This window comes from Trifolium pratense, linkage group LG1, assembly GCF_020283565.1.
Source record: "Trifolium pratense cultivar HEN17-A07 linkage group LG1, ARS_RC_1.1, whole genome shotgun sequence".
In the NCBI taxonomy this organism is placed as follows: domain Eukaryota; kingdom Viridiplantae; phylum Streptophyta; class Magnoliopsida; order Fabales; family Fabaceae; genus Trifolium; species Trifolium pratense.
In genome coordinates, this window is record NC_060059.1 from 30194188 (window position 1) to 30213435 (window position 19248).

Consider the following 19248-nt stretch of genomic DNA (forward strand, 5'->3'; position numbering starts at 1 on the left):
TAAGGTGGGAATTGGGACGGGGTCTCATATCTAGGAGTTCCTAGGTAGAAGGGTCATTGGGTAGTGATTAAGTGAGAAGTTGTAAACGGGTGAGTTTAGCTTCGAAGTAATACTGCTGATAGTGGACTTCATTCCTGGATTGGTATCCCCCAGAGTAGGCTTTAGGCTGAACTGGGTTAACAACTCTCGTGTGTTATTTACTTTACTGTTTGTGTTGTTTTATGTTATTTGCTGTGTTTATAGACAAGTGTTGGCGCACCAGTTACAACATCTGTCTACAACAGACAAGTGTTGCTACACCTTGAGCAACACCTGTCCACTGTGTGCCAGGAATTTCAATATCTAACATCCATATTTATCTTCTATACTAACATGAATGCACATTCATCATTAATTATACACAATCATATCATGTTATAATTCACTCAACCTCATCGGACACAAAACAACTCAATAAAAATGAATATTGCATAGCAACAATTCATATTCATATACGCATCACGTGCAAGAAAACAATTAACTCAATCATGAGAATTCACATGGTACCATAAGGTAACCAAAACATGTGTAAAACATTCACCTAGTTCATTAAGAACACCACATAGTCATCTACTATGACTCACACGAACAACCCAATGTACTAGTAATAATCTAGCATATGTTATAAACAAAACATATAACAAACACGTACTAGGATACACTAATATAATATCCTACCCTCCTCACTTTCTTGAAAAAAAATAATTTTCAAAAAAATCTTCATCATTTTATTATTTTAATTGGTTACTAACGCCAATATCATCTTCACATGCAGTTTTACATCATGCCGGATCGTCACGTGCAGTTTTATATCATGCCGGATCTTCACATGCAGTTTTATATCATGCCGGATCTTCAACAATACATAAACAAACCACAACAACCGAATTTAAACCACACAAAGGTTAAAAATTTAAGCATTCACATCAAACACTCAACAAAAGAATGGATAACTTATTCCAATTCACATTACCTACGGGTCATGAATAAACAACAATAAGTAAATTCATAAAACAAACACTTCACAACTAATCGTTACTTATGAAACTATAAATTCATAAATCAACACCAATTAAAACCCAAGTTTCAAGAATTAAGTAAAACAACATGTCCACAAAATTCATGAAACTTATCATACATTTGCAAGATAGATAATTAGTGATTAAGGTGCAAGTGTATCTACAACATTTAATTCACAAGAAGTTATGACTCACAGACAAACACGACTGACACACAACGCTCACTAGGCCTGACTGCACAGACCTGCTCTGATCGACACATAACCCACACAGTCCGAAGACAACGGGGCTCTGATACCAATTGTAACACCCAAACCCATTATTGTAGTGATTCTACGTTTATTAAATCTTTTTCAAAATACGCAACGGAAAAATTGAAAGTTATTTATGAACATTGGTTCTAGGTATTACACTCCTCTTTACAAAAATACTAATGTAGTTAATTAGTAAAAATACTCGTTTATACAAATCTTAAATCAAATAATGTATTTATTAACTATACAAAACAACCTAGATAAGGAGACTCTATATACATATAAAACCCCTTTTTCCCGTGTCACAATCAGAGCGGAACTTCACCGACGACTCGACATCGATAAACACATAACCTGTGAAATCTGGTCCCAAACCAGTCAAATACACAAAACGGAGAGTTAGATAACATAAACATCAACATACTAGTGTGAGAAATATACTCACACTTCATCATTATTATCATGCATATTCTAACTCACAAATATACATTAATATCTTCATTCAATAATAGATTACAAGATAATTGTAATCAAAACATCATTTACAAACAACAAAGCATCACAAGCATACATTCTCAATCTTTGTTCAATTATAAGATTATTAGGCATCAACACATAGAAGTATCATTTAGGGTTAATAAAACATCTAACACTTCAATCAATTATAGATTACAATATAATTGTAATCAACACATCATCTAGCAAGTATAGACAATTCATCTCAAGTTCAAGATATGTGTCACACACCAATTATCACGTAATGTACAGATAATCCTAATGCAATCTAATGCCACAACTCATGCTATGTCACCCTAGACATATCTAATGCATGTGGTACCATCTTCTTTATTAGAGTATCTCACCTCTAATATCCTTCTTTATCGGATAAATATAATCCGATATCCTTCTTTATTGGAATATCCAATATCCCTAATATAATTCATGAATGCATGTATGTTTTCATGAATACTCTCACACAATCATTTTAATTAGCATTAAGCTCTTCCTTTACTAATGTGGAACACTATCCATCATTACTTCTTTATTAAGATAACACTATACCTTAATATCCTTCTTTATTAGAATAACATAATTCTAATATTCTTCTTTATTAGGATTACAATATAATTCATAATATTCTTCTTTATTAAGTTGATTTACACCTTAATATTCTTCTTTGATATTTAAACAAACATCATCAACAATCATCAACAACAATTATATTTGACACATACCTTCAATAATTCATCAACACATACAATGCATTTACTCACATTTTAACACAATACTAATAATATAAGTCAATTGTATTAAGCATGCATTATCTCACAAAACAAACTCCGGAATCGGAATCTACGCGAAAAACTGGGTAAAATAAGTTCCGGGTGCAAAAGCTGTAAAAAAGTCAACCCTGAGGTCAACCGTTGACTTTCCAGTCTGTTAGCTAAGCGAAGGCCTGGCGAGCCGTAGCGAACCTGCCCTGTTCGCTGAGCGAAGGCCTAGCGAGCCGTAGAGAACCACACCAGTGGAACTCATGCTCGTGGCGAGCTGTAGCGAGCCGTAGCGAAGGCCTCCTGTCAGGAATGCTCAAAACATGCGATTTTCACTTCAAATCACCCAAAAATCCCATTTTTCATGTTATAAACCCCAAATAAGTTTATATTCAAGTACACAACACATATATGAACATAAAAGGACGGTTCATTTCACCGATCTACCACATATACATCGAAAAAGTAGTGATTTACCACTTTTGAACAAAAAGCTCAAGAACACACAAATCTTGCTCAAACATAAAACAAATACCCAATTTTACCCCACAAATTCGTTCTTACTACATGTTAAAAGTACATTAAACATGTTTTAATCATTAGAATTCACTTTTGTTTAGAAAAGATCCCTCAACCCAAAACGAAAATGAGTGAAAGAGTTTGGGAATGGAGGAATCGACATCCTCCCCTCTTTATGACCACTCATGAATATGCAATCTAACTCTCGTACCTTAATCCGACGAAAGCTCGACGATTTGCTCTTGATCCCTCTAGCTCAAGCTTGCCCTAGCTCTCCTCTTGCTCTCCCTTCTCTCTTCCTCCTCTTCAAAGTCACAAAATGTGACACTTTCTCTCTCTAAGGGCTATAAATAGCGCCCCCTCTCATGAGACAAGGTCCATTGGGCCTCAAGCTCAATTGCTCGGCCTAACTCGTGTTAAAACTCACTAACTCGCGCGTTAACTAAAACTCTCGATAAATAACTTAAAGTTACTATCTTACTTAAAAATCACGTTACCAAATAATTAAACACTTACATAGTGAATAATAAATTTGGGTCGTTACACTGTGTGCACCAAACACAGGATAGGATAACTGAGGATAACTATTATCCTGCTGAAATCATATCCTATCCTTATCCTGTCGTATATCCTATCCCGTCACTATCTTATCCTGCGCACCAAACGGACCCTCCTATAATATTAATACAAATTGAGAAGGCATATGTATGCTTGAGAATGTCGTCTTTATCCGTGCAGTCAAGTGAATTGTATTTGAAGGGAGTTAAAATCTTACGCTAGAGTGTGTTTTTTTTTTTTTTTTTACCAAACCTTACCCCTAGCCATTAGTATGATTAAACAAGTAGACAATTACGATTGCAAACGGATGAACTTAATAAGAGTATAAGACATATTCACTTTATTAGCGGGAAAAAAAATATGGTCAAAACAAGTTATATAAATAGTGTATATAATCAAAATGGGTAACTCATTTTGGAACGGATGGAGTATGAGCTCAAAAATGAGTCTTCCCAAAGAGACCTTACAATATATAGTACTCCCGTCGGTCTTTTTTATAATAAACACTTTGAAAAAATCACACAGGCCAATGAAACACATTTAACATAGTTATTTTTATTTAATACTTTTATAAATTTAAATTTATTCCATTTATACCCTTATTTAATTACTCTTTATTCAACTAATTTACTTATTTTTAAATTCTCTCTCATAATAAATAAGAGCATAAGTGAAATTGAACATTTAAAACATTTGAAAATTGGTCAAAGTTTCTTATAAAAAAGACCAATTTTTTTTCTCAAAGTGTTACTTATAAAAAGAACCTGAAGGAGTAGTAAATTAATGTTACAATGTTAACGTTTTTGAGGTCTATTCTATTCCTTCATAATTTGGGGAGTATTTACCCATCAATCAATTATAAGAACTAGTTACATAAATAGATTTGCATCCACAAGTAACTTGTAATTAACTTTTATTTCACATGCATATGACTTACTACTATTTTTATTGGTTGATCAATAAAAACCTTAATTTTTTTGACGTAAATTAATGCTGCCCTTTGATTGTTTTCTTAATTAATGTGATGTGTGACTATTTCCTTTCCAAAGTGTAGTCAAAAAGATATACGGTTTCCTTTCCAAAGTCATATAATTTCTTGGCTTTAGCAAATTATTTTCTTAATTGCCATTTTGTTCACTAATTAAAGAAGAAACAAAGCGTCCACACCATGAAGCAAGTGCTGTATATTTAAGTAGCACAATTTCACAGAGAATAATTACAATTCTACAATGGCAGATTGGAGCAAAGTTACATTGAGAGTTATGGTGAACAAAGAAAGTAACAAAGTTATGTATGCTGAGGCAGGGAAGGATTTTGTTGATGCTCTATTCAGCTTCTTAACATTGCCTTTAGGTACTATTGCTAGACGTGTAGCCGAGGAATCGAATATTGAAGGAGTTCGATTTGGCATCATTAGCTCAATCTATCAAAGTGTGACAAATCTTGATGAACAATGTCTATGGACTAATACTTGCAAGGAAATGCTACTCAAGCCAAGAAATTCCATGGAAGCTTATTGCCGGAAGATGAAACTGAATATCGATGACACAGAACCGATGAAGCACTTCGTCTGTAGGATATTTGACTGTGTTAGAAAGGAAAGTGGGAGCCTTTTGAGCTTATTTAAGAATCAAAAGTGCAGTTGTGGATACATATTGAACAGAGAAATGTCCCTACCAACAGAATGTTTGATTTTGGAAAGCGGATTTGTTAAGGAAACTGCTTCGTTTATTATTTCTGACGATCTTTATGTGATGCCTAATGTTTTTGGAACTTATGCACGATTACTTCCAAAACAAGATATCACTGACATTGGCGCTTTTGTGGAACAAACAGTTGATATAAAAAGGAAAGAGGTATCCTCTCTATATATAACTCTCTTCTTAAGTATATTATCGGCGCAGTTGATTAATTTTTCTCGTCTTTTTATTTTTGCAGGTACTAGATATTCTGAAGTTGTCATTAGTCTCAAAGACGCCGCTGACAGACTTCATCTTTAAGAAAAAATATTCTGAACTTATCATTGGTCAGAAAATTCCTAATTATGAGAAGAAAAAATATTCTGAACCTGTCATCTGTAAGATTGGTAAAGTGACATCCGAACGGCGTAGGCAGATATCTATTAAAGTTATGAGAAGAAAATCAACTGGCAAGATTTTGTTTGCTGAAACAAGTGATGATTTTATTAACTTTATTTACAGTTTTTTAACCTTCCCCTTAGGAGGAGTGCTGCATATGTTTCAAGGTTTTTCTTCTTTAAACTGCTTTGAAAATTTATACAAAAGCATGACGGAGTTGAGTCCTGAAAATTATTTACTCTCACAAGATCTCAAAAATAAACTGACAAAGCTTTCCGTTGTCGCACAATTTGGGCTTGACAACCAAATTATTCCTATTGAAACAGCTTCCTTACCCGTCTATTATTTTCATACTTACCGGGGTGTCCGTATTCCTACTTTCGTGCACTAACTACTATTGCTACGACTCCCAAGGATGGTTTTAGTTATGGTTATGATGGTGATATGCGTGTCCTTTTAGATTTTGTTGATCCTAAGTTCTCTGCTTCAAAATCATCGAATCGTGGAGAATTTGTCAAAGGACCATCGACATACATGGTGACCGATGACTTGGTTGTGACTCCAATGTCGCCCTTCAATGCTATTTCACATCTTAATAGCTCAAATGTTTCACTATCTGATGTAGATGAAAAAGTTGTTACTATTGGTCAGAAGGAGGTAAGCCATTGTTCAAGATCTTAATTATTGTTTTCATTCAATCCAATTAGTAAGTTTCATTTGCATACATTATTATAATATGTTGCAGGGTCTCAGCATCCTAAAAGCTTGGTTGAACCCAACGTCATCGTCTGCTGCTTTGACAATTGGACTCAACCAATTCCTAACAACCATTAAGGAGGAGAAATGACGTAATTTTCCGGAATGAAAATGAAGAAACTAATGTTGCAGAGGCAGCGAGGGGAAGAATTACTGCGATATTATCTATTTGCGGCAAAAACTCTTGAAAATTATCTTTGTTTTTGTATGATATGTGCAGAACAAGATGGATTCCAATTTTGTTGTGGAAAATATAACTTTTTAAGTTTGCTGGAAGTTTCACTATAGAAAATTTAGTTCTCAATTCTACCTCTACTTATTAAGTTATTATATGCTATTGTTGAGTTTGTTACTGTTGAAGATTTATAATAATATTGATAAAATGACTAGGAACTTCATACGATAGGGTGTTTCTGATAAGGGTATTCATTTGGTAGGATAGAATAAAATTAGCCTAAAAATGAAGGAGGATTTGGTGTGAGATTTTCTATAGAACATCTATCCAAAATCGCGCACATGATATGTGAGTGATTTTCTAACAATAACTGACAATGTACTTACCAGAATTCAGTAAGCTTAAGCAAACATATGTACAATTCATGAAGGTTCACGGATGAATATAGGTAAGAATATAGGAGTATATGATAAGTACGCTTACATATTTCATATCATAATCATAATAAAGATAGAGTGCATATATAATCTCCCTTGAGATTGAGAGTACAAGCAACTTAAAAAGCCAAGCTGTTGTATGGATTGCTAAATGCAGTATTGTTTCCAGGGCGCGAGAAAACCATCTACATATACAAAAAAACCAATCATTTACTAGATCAAGTTCTGACTATAGCAATATGCATATCAAATTTATGATAAATGCTATGTTAAAATAATTTTATTTTTGAACAAGTGCCTAAAAGCTAAAAGGAGTTCCTAGGCAGTTTTTCCAAGTAGCCGCCATTTCCCTAAAGTGAGTAAACCAAGGACATGGACCACTATAGTCCCTCGGATTTGGATTGCCGCCATCTCCAAACATTCTACAGTCAGTACATCAGTGGCCATAGGATCTTAGACCATCTGATCTTGACCTAACGGCCACTGATGTGCAGACCGGTTGAATGTCAGGAATTGCTGAATGCAAGCGATCCAAATCCGTTTATAATTACGTTTCTCCATTGCTGCATAATTTTGTTTCTGCATAATCACATTCTGTCATATTGCATTTCTAGTTTATCAGTTTCTTCATTTCATGACCATTTGGTGCACCAAACAAATTGCTTGTCCTCGAAAGCTCTGCAGTTTCTAATTTCAATTCACTTTGAAAATGAATAATTGAGAAGGAATAGAGGGAGAGTACCTGATAATTCCCAAGTGTCCTTGACTTAAAACCAGCAGCACAGTAATCAAAATAGTATTCCCATATTCTAACAAACTTTTCATCAAATCCAAGAGCCGTAATTTTGCTGAAAACAAAGACAAGTTTTCAATAGTTAAGTAATTTATTTAGCTACTTTAATTTCATATAAGTAAATAAAATATGTCTTCGTTGTTATAGCCTAATAGTTTGGCTGTGACGACATTTTATATGGAATCTTGGGTTCGAACTCAAGTCATCACATTTCCCTCTCCACGTGTGTGTATTTATTTAAGTATTTGTTGGTCACTAAGCCAATAGCAAAATAAAAAAGACTAAATTTCACTTTTGACCCCTTAATTTTCACAAACTTGCGATTTTGGCCCCATAACTTTCATAATAGCACTTTTAGCCCCCCTAAATCTAGCCTCTTTTGCAAAAGGCTGGACCCCAATTGATTTGGACGCCATGTCAGCAAGTCTTGCACACGTGGACAGTGATTCATATGTCACGTCAACATGTCTTGCACATATGGACAACGACTCACATGCCACATCAGCATATCTTGCCACTTATGTTAATGTGGCATGCGAGTCTCTGTCCGCGTGTGCATTGACTTGTTCAAAATCATGGGAGACCAACATTTTGCAAAAGGGGTTAAAGTTATTGGCCAAAATCGCAAGGTTGCAAAAGTTAGACTGCCAAAAGTGCAATTTAGACAATAAAAAAGAACTAAATAAAGTATCAATGAAGTTAAAAGCATACCTATGGTTTTCCAAGAAATTCTTTCTCCACCATCTCAAAGTTGGGTAGTAATGAATTCCAATGTTTTCAGCATGCTCCACACTATATGATCCAATATTTATGTGTAAGATAAATTGAATGCAAGAAATTATCATTGAACTCATTAAAAATGTAACATATGTACCATAGTCTAGATGCAGCTGACATAGCTGATGTTACTCTACTCAAAGAAGGTATACAACAGCCAGGAAAAACATATTCTTTTATAAACTCGGAACTTCGTCTGTATGCATCGTAACGCTCATCCGGTATCGATGTGAACTATAGTACAATATAACCATCTTTAGTTAATAATTTCAGATTGCAAAAAAAATTAGATGATGGTATAAAATGCATACTTATACAATTTAAATGATAAAATCACAGTTGAAATTGAAGAATAAGTGGTCAATCCCACCTTGATTAGGACTGTGTTAGATGAAAAATCATATTAAAGAGATGTCTCGTATACCTAATTCGTTATGATTTTCGGTGGAGATGTGGTTTCTCACTGAATCTCCAACAATTAGAAACAACTGAACTCAAAATATAACTAACTTCTAAAATACCTGGAGAACAAGAAGTCCATCATCTGCCAATGCTGAATCACAACAGCCGAAAAACTCTTCCATATACTCATGTCCAACAGCTTCAATCATTTCACTGTAGTTTTCTTAATCAGTAAATACAATTATATTGAAATATTTGTTGCAAGACATTACCAGTAAAAATACGAAAAATAACTCACCATGATATAATCCTATCATACTTTCTTGTCCTGGACAGTTGGCGATAGTCACACAAGAGAAATGTTATATGGTCCTGAAACCATATGGATTAGTTCTTCTCAGAATTGAGATATATTCGGATCATTTCACAACCAATGTGAGACTTCTTAACACACCCCCTCGTGCCCAACACTATTCTTCTTAACGGATGGGGATGGTTTTACCTAGTTTACAACTTACAAGAAATCTAGAAAATACAAAGCTTTGTTTATATAGTACCTTAAGTCCAGCTTCTTTGACTTTATTTTCTGCATATTTGAGCTGCTCCTTAGACAGAGTGATGCCAGTGTACTTGCAACCAGTTTGTTTAACAACTTCAATTGCAAAACCACCCCATCCGCATCCAATGTCGAGAATTTCATGTTTTCTATCTATTCGCGCCTAAATTTTTTTAAGTTATGGTATTAGACCTTTATGAATATATCAACCAAAATATGAATATAATGGAAGTCAAAGAAACTACACTCACTTTTTCTGTTAGAATTGAGATTTTTCTCTTTTGTGCCTCTTTTAAGTCTTCGTCTTCATTCTAGCGGATAAATTAAGTAACGAAGAAATGAAGGAAAATATATTAACCAATGCTATTGAATTCTATGGAGAAATAAGTATATCTTTTGCATAAAATTTGGATCAAACAAATCATTGTTCTTACCTTAAACACTCCACATGAATATTGCATTTTTTCGTCCAAGAAACATGCAAAGAGTTCATTGCTCTATAAAAAGGTGAAAAAACGAATTTGGCTTAAATTCAACACTGATATAATTTCATGAAATGGAAAGGGAAAACACAAAATGCATAAAGGAGAGTAATGATCTTGTGAGTTTATACCAAATCATAATGCATAGAGATGTTTCTGCAAGCTTGTGTGACGGTATTTTTCCTTGAAACATGCTTGATGAAGAACTTTGCAGATGCTAAACCAGCCGTAAAGAAAACTGGCGTCCACCAACCCCTAGAGCGTCAAAATTAGAAAAATGTTGACACAAATTTCAGTAATACTTTTATTCAGTATTGTCAATTGTGAATCACAGAAAATAGCAGTTTGTTCAAATTCCAGTACGCAATAGTGCCATAGCACCGTTTGACAACATTTTGTACTAAATATAAACCGGATTACATTTTGTACTAAATTCTGCAAACTATAGCCGATATTGAATAACACTGCTTTTAATGAAAGATTTGACACATGATTCAATGTGAGCTTACCGATTCTTTAATGTTGAGTTAGATGCATTGAAATCTCTGTTGGCTACAAGAATCTACATTAAAAGACCAAAAAGTGCATTATAATAAAGTGAAAAGATCATAAGAGATCATGTTAGCTAAAATAAAGATCAATCTGCTTACTAAAATAAAATTTAGAAGTCCTTTGTTTGTATCAACAAATGAAAAGTCACCATCAATATATGCACTTGCAAGACCTAAATCACCATTTGTCATAACCTGAAAATCTCATTAATATTAATCAAGTATTACATTTAGCAAAACACAAAAAATTTAGTTATATTGTGTCATTTTATCAAATTATTATCAGTGTCGATGTATCAGTATCTGTGTCGTGTCCGGTGTCCATGTTTGTGTTCGTGCTTCATAGTACTGACAATAGTAAGCCTTGAATGACATCAAGCATCCACAAATGAATTAAAATTACAAACCTTCCAATAAAATTGGGGATTGTGGATTCTTAAAACACTTTTTAAGGGGCATTTTTCCTTAGATCCCGCAAAGGTTAATATTGTCCCCCCTTCTTCCAATAGCCTGATACATCCCAAAACCAATGTATTACTGATACTATATGTGAAAGTACATTATTACCATCTTGAAATGGCGAAAGCGAAAGAGACATTTGATAAGTTGGTATCTATTATGGAAGAAGTGAGCTCACATTAAACTTCCAGTAGTTATATATGCACTCAGAAATCTAGTTACGAAAAATCGTGCTCCCATTTCTGTCCAAGATGGTATTATGTATTTTAGGTTGCTTTGAAGGACACAAATTCTTCCAAGAATGTCATGTGCTGTATCCATACCAGCCTGAAATTGAAACCATAGTGATAACTCTATTTGTTCCTTTCAACATGGTTGAAACTTTAAATGTAATAACAAAACTAGTAAAGATCGAAAAAATGATAGCAAACAGAAGCGTGAAACTCATGAAACAGAAGCCTGCATATATATATATATATATATATATATATATATATATATATATATATATATTTGTTTACTGAACCTGTTGTGAAAATTGTTTTGTTTATATTGGCAATTCACAAAGGATATAGAAAGAAGCTTGATTATATCCTAAAAAGTTAGATCTCACTACCTTTAATCCATCTCCATGATATCCATAACCTGAAAAGCACATAAATAGATGTAGAGTAGAGATTTTATCTAAACATGTATTTTTTCTTTCATATTTTTGGTAATTTTAGTAATGAAGGTTTAACACACACCCTCACGCCCAACACTACTGGACTTAAATGCGTTGATATAAATGGTGGGTGGTCTGATAGTGAAAACCTGATAGCAAGTGGCCTAGCGGATCTTGGAGGAGACTCTGAGACCATCTTAGAATTTTGGGTCGGGCCTAAGTCAACCTTACAAAATTGGCTTGTAAGGTAAATAAAGATCGCCTCCATTTATATAAACATATATTATCCAATGTGAGACACTTAACATAATGTGCTTCATTTGTATAAGCTAGATCAATGAATTTAATCCATTTAGAATATTCAAAACACAATATTCCTCTTTTCAAGTCCAATATAAGATTCAACAATATAATCACAAGAAGTTGGAGCTTACCTTGGTATGCACCTGATGAAAACCAAATTTTTCTTTTCCCTTGAATATGATCCAGCTCAAGAAATGCCTTTGATGCAGTAACTGTTGGGACTACATGGCCAGTTGACCACTTGAGCAAGGTATTTTGAGGTGTCTGATTTGGATTGACAGTTACAAATAAAGGTAGACTTGTTTCTTCAATATTCTATAAGTCATATTAAATAGAAGAAATATTTAACCTTCTATGAAAGAATCAACTTCAAGTTCTGTTTAAATTTAACCTTTTTTCTCTCTTGAGATGTTACTAACCTGAAGAATATTAATCCAGTAAGTAACAAACACATTGTTATTGGAAGTTTCAAGAAAATTCCATGCACTCCATGCTATAGGATTTCGAGGCATTAAATTTTTGTCGCAATGCAGAAATATATCACTACATATACAGATGAAAAGTCAAGCGTTTTTAATGATCTGGCGGTTATGGTTGATTGAAGGTGTAACAAATCTTTAGAAAGATATTGTATATGAAAAAAATTCCATTTTACCTATATACATATTGAAAAGCCCCAAGTATTCTACACTCATCTGATGTTGCTTCATCTCCTAATATTCTCAAAGCATCAGGGGCATGTACTGTCATTATGCAACCATCATACATTTCTTGGGAACCATCTTCACATAACACAACACATCCTGCAAGAAATTTTCTAAACTTACTATAGTACCTTGATTCAATCAATATATAAATCAATATGCTGATAAATACTCCCTCTGGCATTGGAAAGCTAATGTATCTGGTTTATAATAACAACCAGATACATCAGTTTTCTATAGACCAGATACATCAGCTTTCTAATTAACAGGTGACGGGTGTCTGACAGTGACACTAGTGATTGCATACAATCACATTCACATCTATTTTATCAAATTATTATTAGTACTTATATGTCAGTTTCTCTATCGTATCTGTGTCAGTGTTTCATATCATGCAATTCTGTTATAAGTTTGTATTGCATTTCCATACTCTTTCAATATTCACAGCCAATAGTCTCCAAAAGTATATTAAGTTTATGCAGAAATATTCAAGCAGAAAATACTGAATTGAAGATTAAAATGGTTAGATTAATAACCAACCTTTATCAGATGAAGAAACCAATTGCACCTCACAATTGACTTTTATTTGACAATTTTCACTCACAAGCTTTTCTTTCACCTGCTTTTTCCAACAAATAATTAATGACAAAAATGTTTTACATATGAACATGATAGAAATTATAACCACAATCATTTAAGTCACATTCATTAATTATTCTCATTCTTTAACTTAGTGATAGATACACATCTCACTCTTATCAGAATATGAAATGAAATAAAATGTATAATTGACACAACACAATACCTTCTTAATAAAGTTTTGAGAGTTCCATCTGACAATTTTGCACTGTGGACTATAAAAGAGCTGCAAAGAAAACCAAGTGAATCAAAAAGTTATCTTTAATTATTTCAATATTAGGGCTAATTTATTCCTTATATATATTCCTACCGGCCCAAAACAAGTGTCGTTTTCAAGGAACTTTCTTACAATTTCATCGATGTTATTCTTTTCTGATCATTAGATGATATATTACGTCATTTGAAACATATCACATCGCCAAAATTTTAGTTTAAACATATGACGGAGGGACCAAAACTATAAGATGTTAAAATACAGGGACCAATAATTTTATAAAATTACATTCTTTTTTTCAATGTGTAAAAAACTACATGACATTTATTTTGGGACGAAAAAAATAAATCAAGATAGTTAAGAAACAAATGTTTAATTTGTTCATATACCTGAAGTAGATGGTGATTACTTAAGAATGAGAGGACTGAGAAAGCAGAAAAGCTGAAAACTCCTTCAAGTGAAGAACAGGGCCAAATAGAACCACAAAGTGGAATCTACACATTTTGAATGTTACAATATCTATCACTAACACTAATAAGAAAAAAATGCTAATTATGTTTATAAAAGAAACATAAAACAGTAATCCAAGATGTAAATTTGTCACACCAGATAAGCTTTCTGAAATAATTTTGAGTATCCCCTTGACTTAATGAAATTCCCCAAAGTCTCATTGTGTTTAATATCTTGGTTAGTCTCAAGTATATCAAGACAGCTGCATTGTAAAAATTGAATGTCAAAAAGTCAAAAACTAAACTTTACACTAGTAAACTAGTCTCTAATTTTGTGATTCGACAAATACATCCCTAAAATTGTAAAGTACGTATCAATCATAGTAGTTATTTTATTAACTCGTACTAATTACCATTAGAGATTGAGATGTGACATGTTGACCGGATATGTACCTCCACGACCCACGTTGATTTCACATCAATGTCATCACAAATTTGCTTATAAAGTTTTAGGTCTCTTAAGTACTAATTTGCGTGTATTGCTTTATGGTAGCATATTGTCTCCAATGAAAATAATATCCAGTTAAATCTCATCCTACCTCATTGGTTTATGCACAATTATAATTATTGATACATTAGTTTGTGAGATTGACTAAATTTTATATGGAAATTAGTCCCTGGTAAATTGACATTGATGGATGATCAGCGTGAAATGTGTCATGTCAAGTTAACATGTTACATCATATTTTCGAACAATAAAAATAAATAAATACGTACTAGAATATATTATTTTAAATGACATTTTAAAACTCTGATCATGTATGCCAATTCACAAAAATAAGGAATAATTTTCAACTTACAGTTTTGAGGACTAATTTGTCTATTCATTGAAAAATTAAACTAGTAAAATTGTGCACAATGCTGAAGAAATTACTTACCTTAGGACATCTTCTTTGAACTTGTGAACTTCCCTAATCATTTGCAAAAAATAAGGATTAAACACATTTCTCTTCTGTGAAAACAAGCTAGAGAAACCATTTTGGGTACCCCATTCATAGCCGTGGCCATTGTCTAGGCTTACTGAAGTTGACAAGTATGACAATTTCACATCAACTCCAAGACTCTCAAACAACTCCATTATATTGGGATAATTTACCTGCTCAGTCAATAATAATCAATTGTTATTTTATTGACTAAATTATACTTTTCACAGGTTAATTTTCACAAATTTATAATTTGTACCCTCTAACTTAGTACTTTTGGTGCATAACTTTAGCACATTTTACAAGAGGTTGATATATACTCCACTTATTTTGTCAAGTCAATTAACACGTGAAAAATAATATATTAGATTAAACCAATATATTATTAGGTACGGTAGGATTTTTTTTTAAACAACGATGTATATAAATCAATATATTATTAGACACCTTCGATATAAAATTGTTTTACACATAAATATAATAATATGTTGGTTTAATATATTATTAGACATATATGTAAAATAATTTTATACTGACATTCATTTTATTTAATCTAAAGGTAAAAAACAATGAAGATTATGCATCACTATATAAAAAAATGAAGATTATGCATCCTCATTGATTTTTTCCCCCTTCTATATATCTATCCTAAAGTTTAGCATACCCAAATTATAATTCATCAATCTCTTGCATTTAATCCCAGTAATTTTTAACATCACTCTTTTTTTTTTTTTGGTTACATTTAACATCACTCTTTTATTACATCTGTTGTCATATCTTAAGTTTGAAACATAATAACGCAATTGCTAATATACAAGTTGAATCAACAACACATAAAAAACAAAATAGATACAAATATAAAGGAAATAAACTTAAAATATCTTAATTTTCTACATATTAAAATATATTTAACTCTAAAATATAAAAATGCTATGCATGTATTTATAAAACTTGTCACTAAAGTTTTTGTCTCTATTTGGACCCAAATAAAAGTTGTCTCTAACACTTAACAAGGAATTAGTAGAGAGGGTTAGATAGCTCAACTGATTTGAGTTAAAGCTAAAAGAAATTAAGGAATTGAAAGATCTCGAGTTTAAATCTTGGTGAAGACAAAAAATATTAACATTAACAACTAATTACTCCCTCCGTCCCATTTTAAATGACTCTTTTTTTACTTCGATTTGTCCCAAAATAAATGACCTATACAACTTTCAAAGTCATTTTTTCCAATTTTACTCTTTATGTGGACTCATGTTTATGTGTGGCATACTCAACCAATGTTTTAAAAACCGGACCGGACATCGAACCGGCGATGGTACTCGGTCACTGGTTCATTGGTCGAACCACTGAGATACTGGTCGAACCGCATGACAAACCAGTAAGGGCAGTTTAATAATTGTACAACTCTCTCCTTTATTTATGCATTTTCCTTAAAGTGTGTGAAATGATCAAGTAGATAATTTAAAATGGGACGGAGGAGTATTAATTTTGGTTATATTTTTTAAAAAGAAAACTTGACAAAAAAAAACACAAAAAACAAGGAAATAGTGATATCTGGTACTCTTCTCGGCTGATGTTACTGGACAACTTGGATAATTTTATATCTTTGCACTTCTAATTTTTTATTAAAACAAAAACTACACCACTTCAAATTTTTGTATTAATATTGAAATAAAATGCTTGACCAAAAAAATTGAAATAAAATGAAATTAGGCCCCAATGTTTTTTTTTTACCGTACGAAGTTTTCAGCGTTGTTAGCGATGACTATTCGTCGGAGAATCTGTTGGACACTCAAGGTGGGTTCTCTCCTCCCAACCGAATTTTCTTTATACGCATGAGTCGGGAATCGAATCCTGAATCTCTGACCACATGCTTAAGGGGACCAAAAACTTTACCACTTGGACAATTTGTTGGCACCAATGCTTTAATCAAGTCAATCATCTTCTTTAATTGTTTTCTTGGTGTCCCCGTGAACTTAACTCAGTTGGTAGGGATATCAACATTTTATATGCAGGAGTCGGGATTCGAACCCCGAAAAAATTACTATTTTCCTTTCTTTTTTACTGTGAAATACATTTTTTTTTATTATTTGATGGAATATTCCTGGCACAAAACTATTGACCTTTTTCTTTTTTTCGATAAGCTAACCACAAAATCATTGACAAAAGACTTGTGTATTTATTTTTCTAACAAAAAAATTAGAATGAGAAGATGATGCTAGTCGTAGGCAGACAAAATCTTAAATCTTACAAAAATATTTGCATATATGATGATATATATCTCCTTCTAAAACACTAAACTCAAATCTATTATTTCATCACCGGACCAAACTCTTGAAGTAGTTAGACATGCATTATTTTTTGCTTATAGAAGACATTTTGTATTTTATACGAATATAACAATTTTTTGGTCATAGAAGACATTTTGTATTTAATAGAATACAGCTGAAATTGTCTTGTTCACTCCCTTATTTTTTTAGCAGATGAACGCACACTAAGAATGATGAACACACACACACACACACACACACACACATATATATCTATAACAATATATAAAGGGGATAAGAGAGTTTGGGCTGGATTTTTTTTGGTCCATTTTGCCCTTAACTTCCTTTATGGTTTTTTAATTATTCCATAATTGCCCTTAACTTCTTTTTTTTTTTTTATGGTTTTTCATCTATATATATTCTATACTATAATATATAAAAAGAATACATGAGTTTTGGGGTAGAATTTTCATAATACCAACATTACCCTTGCTTTTTTTTAGTAGCAACAAAAATCTTTTATTAACAAACTCACCATAACATAAGGCGTATCTTTTTTTTTGGGTACATAAGTTAGACACAGGCAGGCGCGGAACGCGCCTGCCTGGCCCGCTAGTATATATATATAGGAATCGCCAGATTAGGCGTATGACAATTCATAATTTTGACGATTAATATCTTTAATTATAAAAAAGTTGATATTTTGAAAATACTTTGAGACATTTATTAAGCATACTAAAAAAGAAAATTAAAGATAAAATTAATGCTATAAAGATAACTTTTTATGTTTGTAAGGTATTAAATACACAAATTTTAAGATAAAACTTCCATATTAGTATGCTTAATTAGTGTTCGTTTAAAAAGATGATTAAGAGTTTGGTCATTGACTTCTATAAAAAAATGTATCATGGTAAAAAACACTTTTTTTTTTCGAAGGATGGTTAAACAAAATTGAATCTATAATATGTACTTAAGTCTCTTTTAAGTGTTTTTTTTTTGTTAAACAAATCCTTTCTTTTATTTTTTTTGGTAGAATAAACAAATCCTTTCTATGCATAACAAACTTAGGCCTTTGTTGTTTTTTTTAATAAATTGTAGAGATTAATTTTTCGAACTTTGTAAAATTTAAGTGAACGATAAATTCTCTTTAAGAGTTTTAACGACATTGAAACTTAAAATATTAGTTAAACTAAGGGTTTGTTTGATCCGCTAAAAAATAAGGGACTAGACAAGACAACTTTAGTTGTCTTGTGTTTGATTTCAAAACTGTTCTTGGGATTGGACAAACTGGGGCCAAGGAACCGGACAAAACCTAAATTTTTGTCCCCCACCGAACCATGCGACAATTTTTTATATATATCCTTAAAGTAAATTAATGAATTATATATATGTGTTGTAACAATAGTAAGAGATCATAGAGTAGTGAAGTGATTACCGGATTAAGCAACATGAATCCTAGATGTTCCAAATCAAAGTCATATTTTGTATTAACAAGAAGAGTGTTGTTGGCATGAACTCTTTCCCCTCCTATGTATTCCTCCTTCTCATACAACACCACATTCACACCAGCTTTTGCTAATGTATAAGCAGAAACCAACCCACTAATCCCTGCACCAACCACTGCAACCCTCATTTTTTTTCCCATATGTTACTTGATAATTTTCTTGTCTCTAATGGAAACAAAGATGATTATATATAGGGAAAAATAGATGACATGCTCCCCTGTTCCACATGGTGGGATCAACCCTGCCAAGGAAACACTTTAGCTTGGACTTTGTCTTTCTATTAGTAGAACACTCTTCTTAAATAGACGACTCCCTTCATTAAATCAAAAATATATATTTGTACTATTTTGAAAGATTAAACACACCATTTTTATACGAAAACTAAAAATAA

At 32.5% G+C, this 19248-nt stretch overlaps 2 protein-coding genes across 2 annotated transcripts; one reads left to right on the plus strand and one right to left on the minus strand.

Moving 5' to 3' along the window:
• Window positions 1-4889: 4889 nt before the first annotated feature.
• Window positions 4890-6729, plus strand: LOC123892038. The gene is made up of 5 exons (XM_045941892.1): window positions 4890-5558; window positions 5599-5671; window positions 5771-6043; window positions 6232-6395; window positions 6484-6729. The coding sequence occupies exons 1-5, from the start codon at window positions 4890-4892 to the stop codon at window positions 6583-6585; spliced, it is 1281 nt and encodes a 426-aa protein (XP_045797848.1). The 3' UTR covers window positions 6586-6729.
• A 447-nt stretch (window positions 6730-7176) lies between these two features.
• LOC123896976 lies at window positions 7177-18985 on the minus strand. The gene is made up of 24 exons (XM_045947450.1): window positions 18788-18985; window positions 15038-15255; window positions 14257-14362; window positions 14040-14144; window positions 13603-13662; window positions 13338-13416; window positions 12749-12896; window positions 12513-12636; window positions 12225-12408; window positions 11743-11771; window positions 11305-11453; window positions 11075-11177; window positions 10767-10862; window positions 10626-10678; window positions 10248-10371; window positions 10069-10131; window positions 9886-9945; window positions 9636-9797; window positions 9377-9450; window positions 9198-9291; window positions 8774-8910; window positions 8611-8691; window positions 7849-7954; window positions 7177-7291 (listed from the first exon to the last, which is right to left on the minus strand). The coding sequence occupies exons 1-24, from the start codon at window positions 18983-18985 to the stop codon at window positions 7226-7228; spliced, it is 2619 nt and encodes an 872-aa protein (XP_045803406.1). The 3' UTR covers window positions 7177-7225.
• Window positions 18986-19248: the final 263 nt, after the last annotated feature.